Source organism: Corvus hawaiiensis, chromosome 2 (genome assembly GCF_020740725.1).
Source record: "Corvus hawaiiensis isolate bCorHaw1 chromosome 2, bCorHaw1.pri.cur, whole genome shotgun sequence".
Lineage (NCBI taxonomy): Eukaryota > Metazoa > Chordata > Aves > Passeriformes > Corvidae > Corvus > Corvus hawaiiensis.
This window is the reverse complement of record NC_063214.1, coordinates 120,320,350-120,332,691: the sequence shown is the minus strand read 5'-3', so window position 1 is coordinate 120,332,691 and position 12,342 is coordinate 120,320,350. Positions and strand designations below refer to the sequence as shown.

At 42.0% G+C, this 12,342-nt stretch overlaps 1 protein-coding gene across 10 annotated transcripts in view; it reads right to left on the bottom strand.

Annotated features, from left to right (window-relative positions):
- The window catches only part of ERG (ETS transcription factor ERG), a 135,707-nt gene that overhangs the window by 48,083 nt on the left and 75,282 nt on the right, over window positions 1-12,342 (bottom strand). For 2 of the 10 annotated variants that reach the window (XM_048290944.1, XM_048291000.1), the window contains exon 1: window positions 10,381-10,526. The exons of 6 other annotated variants lie outside the window; for them this stretch is intronic. In XM_048290944.1, coding sequence (XP_048146901.1) covers window positions 10,381-10,398 — 18 coding nt within the window. In that variant the 5' untranslated portion in view covers window positions 10,399-10,526. Of the gene's footprint in view, window positions 1-9,445; window positions 9,522-10,093; window positions 10,256-10,380; window positions 10,527-12,342 lie in introns of those variants that run through there. 2 more of the 10 variants (XM_048290985.1, XM_048290978.1) reach the window with 2 other exon arrangements.

Sequence of the window (12,342 nt, the reverse complement as noted above, 5' to 3'; positions counted from 1 at the left end):
CAGGGAACAGGGACAGGAGGAGAGGGAACGGCCTCAGGCTGGGCCAGGGCAGGCTCAGGGTGGACAGCAGCAGGAATTTCCCCATGGAAAGGGAGCTCAGGCCTTGGCAAGAGCTGCCCAGGGAGGTTTGGAGTGCCCATCCCTGGAGGTGTCCCAGGAAGGGCTGGAGGTGGCACTCAGTGCTCTGGGCTGGGGACAAGGTGGGCATCGGGCACAGCTGGGACTGAGTTGTTTTGGAGATCTTTTCCAACCTCAGTGATTCTGTGTAAGATTTCACATTCACGCTAATTGAGAAGCATCTGGGAGAGAAAATTCGCACAGAATGAGTTTAAAGTCAATAATTTACATGTACATTTTATAGACTGTGCTTTAGCTCAAAATATTTCCAACACCTATTTAAGTGATTTTGTTTGGTTTTTTTTTTTTAAGATGTTGCAGTTGTCAAATCTGCAACCCACTTGTCCAACAAACAGCTTTGGAATTCGTAGCTCATTTTGAATGTCTGGATCTAAAGCTTCCCATTCTAAGTGAGAAAACCAAATCATCATGGAGTCATGGAATGGTTTGGCTTGGAAGGGACCTAAAAATTCATCCAGTGCCACCCCCCCTGCCATGGGCAGGGACACCTCCCACTGTCCCAGGCTGCTCCAAGCCCCAATGTCCAACCTGGCCTTGGGCACTGCCAGGGATCCAGGGGCAGCCACAGCTGCTCTGTGCCAGGGCCTCACCACCCTGACATTAAAGATTCCATTATTTTGCTACACAAAACCTTTCCTTGGAAAAAAAAAAGATCTGACTGCTTTCAATTTCCTTTACTCTTTCTAAAAAGGTGCTGTTGACAAGGAGGGGATTTTCTCACATCAGGTAAGTGGCATAACAGCAATTCCCAATTGTGTGTAAGATTCCCTCTTCAAAAATCCATCTGAATTCTCACTGAGCACAGACAGCAGGAACTCTCAACTCGATCAGCATCTTGAAAAACAAGATCCTTATTCAAGGCTCTAAGCAGAGATTTAACAACCTCTTAGGGACTCTCTTCTTTTAAAAATCTTTCAGCCTGGCCCATTTAAAAACTTTCTACTAAACTTGCCTCCTTTGGCATAAAGCACCAGTGATTTAGTTGGCATTGTAAAGATTTACTATGCACTTTTCCTATCTTATTAGAACCAGTAATGGAATTCACTCTCTTGAATTGCTTTGGCTCTGAATGCACAGCGCTGAAGAGGATGACATCCAGAGGTTGCATTCCTGTCTACCTTTCATTTCAGCTTTATAACTGGAGCAAGTAAATTTCCTTAAACCCTGTGGATTCTAAATCAAAGGAAAATGCATTTTTAATCTCTCTAGTATGAGAAACCCTAAGAATTCAGCAGCAAGGTTATTAGACCACTTGATTAAAAGAAAATTAAGAAATTGTCAGAAGCTTGTAGATAGATGTTTCTTAACAAAACTTGTTTTTTATATGATTTGTTTGTTTGTTGCACGTTTATAAAAGAAATTAAAAATAAACCATCCAATGAATGCTGTGCAGCCCACGACCCTCCACAGAGCTGATTTCTTGGCTGGGACAACCCAGCCTGACTCAAAGTTCACAGAAGTCAATGGAGAGACTCAGCACCATCGGCAGGATGGAGCTGATCCCAAGCCAGGACAGGAAACTCAGAGGAAACATCAGAGCTACCCTGTTTGTTGCCTTGAATATTTGTTTAGTGTTTTGGAATTTACTGACTAAAGCTGCATGGAAGAAACCTGGCAGCCAGAGCCTTCTGCCAAGTTGTGTTATTTTGGTTGTATCAGAACTCCTGAAATAAACCCAAAAAATCCAGCGAGACTTTCGTGTTCGTGCCGCAGCCTCCTTGAACTCAGTCCATCCAAATGCTCAGGATGAGCCTGGACTGGCAGAGCTGCTGCAGCCTTGGCTAGAAAGGCAATATTGTGCTAAGAACACGATGCACCTGGTTCTCCTCTCACTTTACATCCACCTCATACCTCTGTAGACCATTGGATACAGTGCATCCAGTTCTGAAATACCCCAGCTTGGAAAAAGTGGAAAATTCAACAGGTTTGCTTCGAGCCCAAGAAAAAACTCCCAAAGGTTGTATTTCTTTGAGTGGTCACCATGATGTATTTCCTCTCACTTAAGCATGAACTGAAGGCCTCTTCCATCAATCGACTGGACAGAAGCATCTTGGGTTCCGCATCTCGCCAGGGGTGCTTTGTTGGCTAAAACTGTCACCAAAAATACACTTTTGGACCTAAAAAAACAGGTCCAAAGAGAAGAGGAGGGACACAAAAAAAGAAGCCTACGAGTTTGTGTCCACGAGGAGGGTTAACACAAACGCTCCTGATTGTTTCTGTTGTTTATGAATCTCGACCTTCAGAAGAGCTCTGAAATGTGCTGTCTCCTAAAGATGTTCCCCGCCGATATGACACACACTCTGCATTGTTTCACTGCTCACAGGCATTAATATCCCAGAGGTAACCCACCCTTCTCTTAACGGCTGGTGACAGGTCCAATGGCTGAGCAAAAATCAGTTGGAGGAAAGGGAAGTCTTGTCGGAAACGAGATTAATCTTGTAACGAGTGTTCAGCCCTGATAACCCATCTGTGCAGAGAACTGCTTTAACTGGAGGGCAATTAACCTTCACCTGACAAGCTCTGTCCAACCGTTATAAACAACATTAAAGGCACAGGATCCCCCTCGTTTTCCCTGCTTTACGTAGACTAAACAATCGGATTCTCAATTCCATGAAAACAGCAGAGGTAACGATGCCTTGGTGACAAATCGCAGGGAAATTTTTTAAAAGGTAATGCCTACGTGGAAATAATGTGAAAAATGTCTTTGGCCACTACTTTAGTGAGTTGATCTGATTAGTAAAAAGCAACAGTTTTGAGCGCTTCCAAGGGAATACCTGACGCATGAGGAAAGCTGATGTGAGTACGCCAAAGATTAACAATAATAAAAACTTATGCGAGCAGATAAGAGCTGACTAAACCACATCTGAGGAACATTGCTTTCAGGACAAAGTGTGCATTTCCCCAGCACCCCTGTGAGCCCAAAGCCAGAGGGAAACTTCCTAGAACTTCTTCCCCCATGGCCTTGGGAAAATCACTTGTCATAACCAACTTCCAGCTTGCAGAACCCTCTGGAGTATCTGGGGTTTTGGGTCAGGTGCCCACAGGACCAGCCCTCCTGTCCCACAGCCAAGGGATCTCCAAGGGATGTGTTCACCATGGTCTCTGGAAGGGCCTGGGAATCCAGCTTCAGATTCCCAGCCTGCAAATCCAACCTCAGATTCCCAGCCTCAGTAAACCCAACCAGATTCTCAGGTCACAAATACAGAGCACAACGCGAATTCAGCAGTCTGAGGAGGTAACTGAACGTGGGATACTCTTCCCTGATGAAAAGGTGGGATATAAATGAAGCCAAAACAGCAAAGGACTTCTCAATTCTGCAGGGAAAGGCCAAGATACCCATTTCAGTCACAGTGGCAGAAACCTGGAATGACTGCAGGGGAATCACTGGCAAAACAACACAGAAACTTTGGTCTGAACTCCTGAATAACTTGGGTGAAAGCCTGGCCCCAGTCAAACCATACTGTTGACTTCATTTTGGCCAACTTCACTCCAGGTTTCATAAATCCTCATTCATCCTATTCATGTGCCTGAAACGAATTACCCTGAAGTTATGATTAGCAATGGAGGTTTTCTGTCTTTATTTCCTTTTCCTTTGCTCTGAGTTTCTCTCTTCCTTAGCAGAGCTTCAAACACACAGGTTAGTCATGGTTTATTGCCCTGCATCGTGAGGCAAAACTCCTGTTTCAGTCATTTTTGCTGAATATGTAGAGCACTGTGGATTGCAAGAGTTGGCCGTGGATCTCCAAGATCTGCAGAACATGCCCTGAACTCTTTGTTGGAGAAGTCCAACACAAGTGCTACTGAAATGTGTATTTTACTTGGAGATGTACAGAAATAAGGAAAGGATTCAGGCAACAAGGAGCTGGAGGGAGGATGCTTGTTTTTCATCTGATAAAATGACAGTGGATTTTGAAGCATCCTGATTTCCAATATTATAAAATGCAGGGGCACTTTTCCTACCACTGCAGAGAAAAGCTCTGGTATTTCATAGTCCAGAATAACAGCATTGGTTTGAAATTTATTACACCACCAGATGCATTGTACTGGGGCTCGTGTTTAAATTGTAAAAGGTAGAGCATTACCTTTATATGAAACAAGAAGGGCTTAGATCTTTCCAGTGACTTAGATACTAACAGATAGGAAGTTCCTATTGAAAGCATTTCCTGTATTGGTAGTCCCTGATTTTGGCAGCTTATCTGGGTAGGAAATGAACGCAGGAAGTATCTGTCTACAGACCCTTTATCATCAAGGTAATTGCTGTGGCAGCATTTTGCTGTTTATCAAGGTAATAAACAGAGAGTCTAAAAAAAGATGTTTTTTCAGCTCTGAAGAATGAGGTTTAAAAAAACTCCTGCAGTTCTGCAAAACCTTCCACGTAGAATTAACGTGCTGCTGCTCGTTGTAATGAGGGATTTGTCAAACAAAGCATTTCCATTCTCCTGGGGGTTTTTTCTCCACTTGTGGCACTGTGTGTCTGTCTGCCACTCTCTCCTCCCTGTTCAATCAGGCAGGTAGCTTTAAAGGGGCCTGCCACTTCCCGAAAACAGGGATCCACCCCTTCCTGCAGGTATTTGCATAAAGCCAGTCCCTGTCATCTGTTGGCAGCACACACCTTTGACTAAGCAAGTCAGCTCCTCTCTCAGGGTGACAAGGCTACGCCAGCCTGGTGACACCACTTCCCACCCACCGCTGGAGATACACACTCCAAATACACACGCATTGCAAGGGGAACACATCACATCCTAGGCATTCCTTCTACTCAGTATTCCCAAAAGACCATTTCCCTTGTCCACTCTGAGTCCCCCAGTCTAGCCTTAAAAAAAAATCACTATTACTCATCATTCTTTTTTAACTTTTCATGTTCAATGACATTCTTAGGACAGTAATTGTCAATTTATTCATTTTACTTTGAAGCAAATTTGATAGTGGTAATTACCAGAAGTGGTAATCACTGGTTCACACACAGCAGTTACTAAAAACCATCACGAATATTATTTATTTACCACTAATATCCCTTTCCTGAAAGAAATGTCCCATCTTTCTCTGTGCATAGTAAAAATTGGTAACCCAGTGCCTAAGGATGCATTTCAAGGAGAAAGCTAACGTTTGCAACCCAAATCTCACCAGATTTCCTAAAACTTCTCCCTCTCTTCATCGTTATAAATAATTTACAGGATTATAGAGTCCTTCTAAGGGAGCAGGAATAAATTGATGGACACAGCCTTACCCAGCCTCAGGCAGGCTTGGCTACAACATTTAAAACAACCCCTCCAACCACAAAGACATCCATTCACTAAGGAAAGCACTGATGCCTTTTTCGCATAAGCTCTTCAAAGTTTTCCTATCTTTGTTGATGCTTTGTTGATTTTCTTCCCTAATACAGAAATCTATCTTATATATACACATCTATATATATGTATATCAAGGACAGCAGGGTGGCTGTATAATTATCTATCCAAAACCATTAATTTTTCAAAGATGGATCTGATAAAAATCCCATTGCAGTCAATGAATTGATTACCCTGACAAGGTTTGGCACTGCATGTGATATTTTCTACTGTATCACCCTTATTTTGTTAAAATTCATAATACAAGTGATACAAAACCAAATTTTTTTTTTTTTCCTTTTCTGAGTTTCTAAGTAATTCTCTTGGTTTGATTTACAAACTTGCATTATAAAGGCGACTTCTTCCTGAGTAAACAGCATTAGATATTTTTATTGAATTATAAAGCATCACTTGGAAAAGAAATATCTTTTTTTGGCATTCGTATTTTGCAAAACTACTTCTGCGTTTATCTTTCAGTAAGTTATTCTCCAAGAGCACTTGTTTCTTTTAACATTATTTCTGAAAGGCCTTTTGTAACACGGGGAACTTGCTGAACAACATTTTGTTAAGGGATAATGTAGTTCTTGTTCAGGAAGAACAAACAAATCAACAAACTCAGACAGTCAAACATCTGCATTTTCCAGCTGTTGTTCCTTGCCTTGGGACTTAATTCTAGAAAGCAAAATCCTTATATTTCACTTTGTTTTGGCATATGAAAATACAAACCAAATTGAGTTAAATGACTGCTGATTAAAAGCAAAAGAAAACAACACAAAAATCCCCCCCCCAAACAACTTCTGCTCATTTCTGCCTTGAAAATTGCACATTTGAATTTGAGTCAGAAATACTGCTTTACCTGGAAATAATTATAGCTCTCATTCTACTGCCTTTATTGGGACAAAACCTTCACAAAATTGGTGGGAAGTTTGGATTAAGGAGTGGAGGATCAGGGGAAGTGCTTTAAGGCTCTGTTGCTGTTGTTGCCTCTGGTTCACCAGAGCGCTCAGGTGTGTGCTCAGCTTTAAATGTGCAACATCACCAAAGCCAATGGAAGCATTTACAGGCTTGAAGTCAAATATGCCATTGGATCATCTGCTAACTGAGATGAGGGGAGAAAAAAAAAAAGATAATAATCTTTATAATTGTTCTAATGCAAGGAACAAAAGTACAAATTACTGGATCAGCTCTGCTGGACTCAGTGCAGATGCAATCCTCTAAACAAAGCCTTAAACATTTCCATATGCCAGGAACAGATTTATTTCTTAACTGTCTCCAGCTTTCAGAAGCATTTGAGTGACTACTTAAGAGTTTCTAAAAGAAAGTGAGAGAAAAGTAATGCTATAGAGACAAGCACAGAATAGGATTCCTCAAAAAAAAAATTAATCTTGCCCCTATATTCTGCTTTAATCAGTGCATCCACGCCCTCAAACCTCAGAAACCACAAAGATTCTCCTGTCCTTTATCAAATACACAGACCTTTCCTCACAGAAATTGTAGATTCCATATGAACATCACTGTAGAAAATAATAATAAAGAGTGGATGTGAGCATATTTAGGTGTAACTTAAATGTCCACAAGTATAACCAGTAAATCATTATAAAGTCAACTTAATGAAGAGTTTTTCAAAGAATAAGCACAATGGCACTGGCAGGCAGAGAAACAGAGCAAGGCTTGAACATGGCAAGGAATTAGAATTCTGGTTGTTCTTGTCTATTTAATGTTCTTTCCTCCACTGTGGGATGGATAATGGGAAAATACACCAAGATGACCTCCAGGACAGCTATTTTTACTTCACCCCAAGGTAACACTTAAATAACTTTTGCTCCATTCTATTAAAAAAAAGCCACCAAAACACACAAAAAAGACTGGTGCCTAATTCAGACGTTCTAGAATTGTATCTACAGTAATGAGCGTGATTAATAAGTACAAATAATTGTACTTATTTGATAAATAAATCAGCTTCAGTGCTCTGCACTTCTCTGCCACTGCAAGTGCTGTCAGATACCACCTGAGCCATAGGGACACCTGTCAGCACTGAAACCTTCACTCTTAGGAAACTTTTTCCTCTTGAAAAACCACATTTTATCGTTCAAAATGCCAAAAAACATAATGGAGAGTTCAGGTGAGTGTGCACCAGGTATTGGGATATGAAATATCAACCTGAAATCCCGGCTGGGGAGGCACCTTCTTGCACCACTCTCACAGTTTCCTGTGCTGCCCTATCCCTGCTCCCCATCCAAGGGAGAGATCCCTGGCCTGGGCAAGGATAGCCCAGTGGGAAAGTCAGGATTAATATTATCCATCCATGTCAGAGCCTGGGAAAAAGGCACTGCTGCCCCATCCTCCTCCTCCTCCTCCTCAGGAGAAACCTCCCACCGCGGCGCTTTCCCCGCCACGGGGAAAAGGGAACAGGGGCCAGCAGAAAGAGGGCACGGGATGAGGAGAGAGTGATCCCTTGGGAAAACCACGCTCAGGACATCAAACCCAGCACCCAAAAACCCACACCAGGGTTTGCCTTCCCAGACACCAGTGAGCCCCAGTGAAACCAGCCCGATTTCTCCCGAGCCCCAGTGTCCCAGGGGTCCGTCTGCAGGTTGGTGAGAGGGGAAGGATGAATCAGACACCCTGACTGGAAGGTCACCTTTGCACATGTGAAGGTTCTGAGAAGTCTCTGCCCAGTTATGAACAAATACAGAACCATTCACATCCTAATTCTGAAATTGAATGACTCCACAGCTTCCCTGAAGAAAGGAGTGAATTCCCAGAGATCCCAGATAAGGCTCTCCGCTTTCCTTAACCACACTGGGATAGCTGGGCTACCCACTGCCAGCAGACAAGCCCTTATACTGAGTATTTATATTATTAAATATATATATTATTAAATATATTTATAACTGTTCAGCAAAAGCTAAACAAGCACCTGCCTGGCCTTCAAATGGAATTTCTTTATTTCAGAAACCCTTCAGTTCCAAGACTTCTTTATCCACTCCCTATAGAAGAGGAATTGAAAATCTTTGGACTGTCTCAGCCTCATGCCAGAGCACATTTCCTGCACCTCGAGTACAAAGCACCTGTCATTTCTTTCCAGTCATTTCACATTTTGCACTTGCATAAGTAAAACTCTTGCTACAGCATGCAAGAATTCATGCTGAGCCTTCCCAGCACCCTGAGCAGCAAAATCCTTAACACTTTGGGTTTCCTGAGACCTCCTGCAAGATTCACACTCCAGATGAGGAGAAAGAATTGTACATTCTTCCACTTTGCTGAGTACATTGCATTACCAGGCTGTATAAAACAGTTCTCTCAGTGTAAGGTGGAGGTTAAATAATAACCTAATAAATGAGATACCATTTAACAATCTTCTATCCTACTCAAATTCAGCCAATACAAAATATAAAGGAAATAAATAATAGGAGTTACCTAAAATGCAAACAGCATCCAGTCTTGTGGTGCCATTATTTTTGAAAATAAATTTCGCATCGATATTCTGACTGATAGGAGCAAACCCAGCATTAAAACCTCAGTACACAGCCCTCCTTTTAGCCAAAACTTGACTCCCTGAACCTCAAGATTTTCATAAAGTGCCAGTCATGTCCTGTGTGCTCTGAAATGCATGGAAAAACCAAAGGGAATTCAGTTTCAGGAGCTACTTAGCATTTAATAGATGCTGGCCAGCAATGCAGAGGAGAGTCAGATCTATGTCTCTATTGATAGCCCCATGAAAACATCAGTGATTGCAAACAGAAAAGGTTCATTATACTTTTTAATCATATTGCCCTCAGGCAAGACTGTCAGATTCCCAAAACTGTAACAAAAAGCATCAAATGATCTCTAAAATGTAAACACTGGAGCAGAATTTACTGAAAAATCCAACTGCAGCCCTATTTATCCAACAGCCAGGCTATTCCATATCCCTTATTAAATCTCTGACATAATTAGAAAAGTACAGAAACAGACAATGCCACGAAGAAAACAAACACCTCAGTCCTGAATCTGATAATACCTTGATCTCAAACCTGATAATACAACATCGCAGAGTCCTCCCTGTCCGTGCTCTCCATGTAAAATTAGTTCCACTACCACAAAGCACTTAATTACCGTTACATTCTGCAATTAATCACAGCTATTGCTCTGCTGGTAACTGCTGTCCAGAGAAACAAAAACTAGACAGACAGATAGATTTATTCAACTTTCTAAGGGACACAACACAAAAAAACTCAGCAAAGCCATTCTTAAAAAAAAAAACAAACCCCAAAACCAACAAACCATGCACCGAGATCAAGTTATGCACCAAGAAGAGACTTTTATTGTCCAAAAGATTAAAACAAAAAAACAACATGCCTGTGAGATCTTCCCGCCACCATTAAAATAAAATTCAGAAAGGTCCCGAGTTTAAACTTAAAGAGTTTTCTAGAAAAGCACATAATGAAAACCTGCATTAGAGAGAGAAACAAGAGCTGGTGCCTCTCCTTCCCGCTCGCTAAAATTTGTGTCCCCATCTGCAAGAGAAACAGTTCAAAGTATCCAAAAGTTTAGCGCTCTTAGGAACCCGGTTTTTCCTTCCAGTGCACACCCTCTCGCCTCATGGCAGTCCACAAACACATCCAAGTTGTCTGAGGGATACCTACAAGAAATTTCAGAAGCTCTCACAAAAGGGCTTTGCCTATGCAATCCACACCACTGAACAGTGAATTTAAAAAACCCAATTTTTTTTCCGAGTTTGAAGTTTTTAAGCCTTGCGGATGGTTGGAGTAGGAAAAAGGAAATTTACTAGGCAGTACAAAGGAAATCTTGTTGTCCTCTATTGTGGCAGTGGGGGTGTTGCCCAATTCTAACTTATCTAGGTTGATAAAGGAAACCAAAGAACACGCCAGTGAAAAAAAAATTCCAACAAAAAAAGGTACCCCCTCCTTACCTTAATAGTGCTTGCCATAATGTGATCAAGATTATTGATCGCTAATAATTGCTAATAATAATTATTGCTTCGCTCTGACCAGAAAGAAGTTTTGATGAGGTTGTTTAGAGCGGATGAGATTGTGCTAACTCTGGGAAATGAAGTCAGCCAATGGCAGGAAGAGGTTTCTATTGGTCCTGGCTACTGCAGCTCGAAGAAACAGGATATTTGGGAGTGAAGAGATAAGAGTCCTAAAACAATGTTGTTTTTCTTGATGATATGTGACTAAATTTTTTTTAAATTTTTTTTTTGTTGGGTTTGTATTTTTTGTTTTTTTTAAACAAGAAAGTCAATTGCCCGTGGCCGCCTGGGCAGGTGTGAGCTGATGTGCAGTAAGTGTGACAGGCCACTTCGGGGCAGGATGCAGATGTCAGATGCAATGGGCCAAATTCAGCAGTGGTTTGATGCAGGCTGTTCACTGGGGAATTGCTGATCCAGGGCCAAAGCCAGGCTGGGTATAAATGGGTGTAACTCCAAATATGTTAATGAAGTCTGGCCCTGCTTACACCACGTCTATATTTGTCCATTAACCTCATTCCTGCATTCCTGAGCTATTGACACTTTCCAGCCTATCTGATTTAGCACTATTTTTTCCTTAAAGAAGAAGCAAATAGGTTGGAGATAATAATTTCTTTTTGATGTCTCTTTCTTACTGAGGAGAGTAAGTCACAAAAAGACATAAAACTTCAAAAGCAGATGCCTGAATGCCATAAACAGTCTTAAATCTTCCATGTTCTTCCCTTAATTCACAGCTCTATCCATGCATGGAGCTGAGATGGTTTCACTGGTGATTCCTTTCCTGGTTAGAGTGTAATGGCCATTTTTTATTCAGTGTTGTATTTTTATTTGTCCTTTTGGAGCACTTGGCTGTCATGGAGCACCCCAGAACTCCCAGCTGTGCAAACAAAACACAGTCCCTGTCCCAGGCCTTTGTATAAGAGAACTGAACTTAAAAAAAAAAATATATATATATATAGGAAAGGCAAAGTGCTTCCACAGTGCCAGCCTGGGTATTCCACTCAGGATCCAGGGCTGGCACAACCCTTTCACACTTAGGAACCTCACAACGTTCTATGTTTTCATAAAAGATACAATTCCTGGTGTCAAGAGATTCCGAGCTTTCAGCCTGAAGAGAAAAGCTTGAAAATAGAATCCTTAAAAGTGGAAGGAAAAATCAGAACATGCCAGAATTTATTTATTTTTTAGAAACCAATTTTAAAAAGCTGGTCCTACTCTAACAGGTTTGTAATTTCTCACTGCTCCCTATGACAACACCCAACCATGTTGGACAGGTTGCCTGGAAGATAATTCCAGCTGTACTAAGGTCCTGCCCTCTGACCAGGGACTCTGGTATGGCAAAAAGAACAAGAAATAGTGAATGGCTTGTTGCAGCATTATTTAGTGGAAGCAGATGACCTCACCCTCTCCCAACGCCGCCTTCTCCTGCTACTTAGGAAAAAAAAAAGGAAATGGGAGTGTTGTTCTGTAGCTGGTGGTGACTGCTGGCATTCAACACACAGTTTTTCCACACAAAGACAGCCCAGAGTCCCAGTTCACTTTTCCCCTCCTATCCTGACCCAAAAAAGGTGAAATGAACTTTTCCAGAGGTGCAGACAGAGTCCCTCAGGCACTTGTCCTGCAGGTGCTGCTCCATCTCCCCCAAAGCAGGGCAGAGCAAAGGCTCATCCACCCTCTCCTGCTCATGGGAATGGCTCAGCCATTACCAGGTCCCAGGAAAATCTCATTTCCAGGTGTCCCATGGGGACCACAGAGTTGGGAATCCCTGGATGCAACAGTGACAAACAGAACCACTAAGGTGGGAAAGAGCTCCAAGACCATCAAATCCAACCTTTGGGACACAGGATCAACTCCCTGCACAAGATCAGCTCAATTTTAGAATTCACTTTAAGGAGCTCTGGTTTC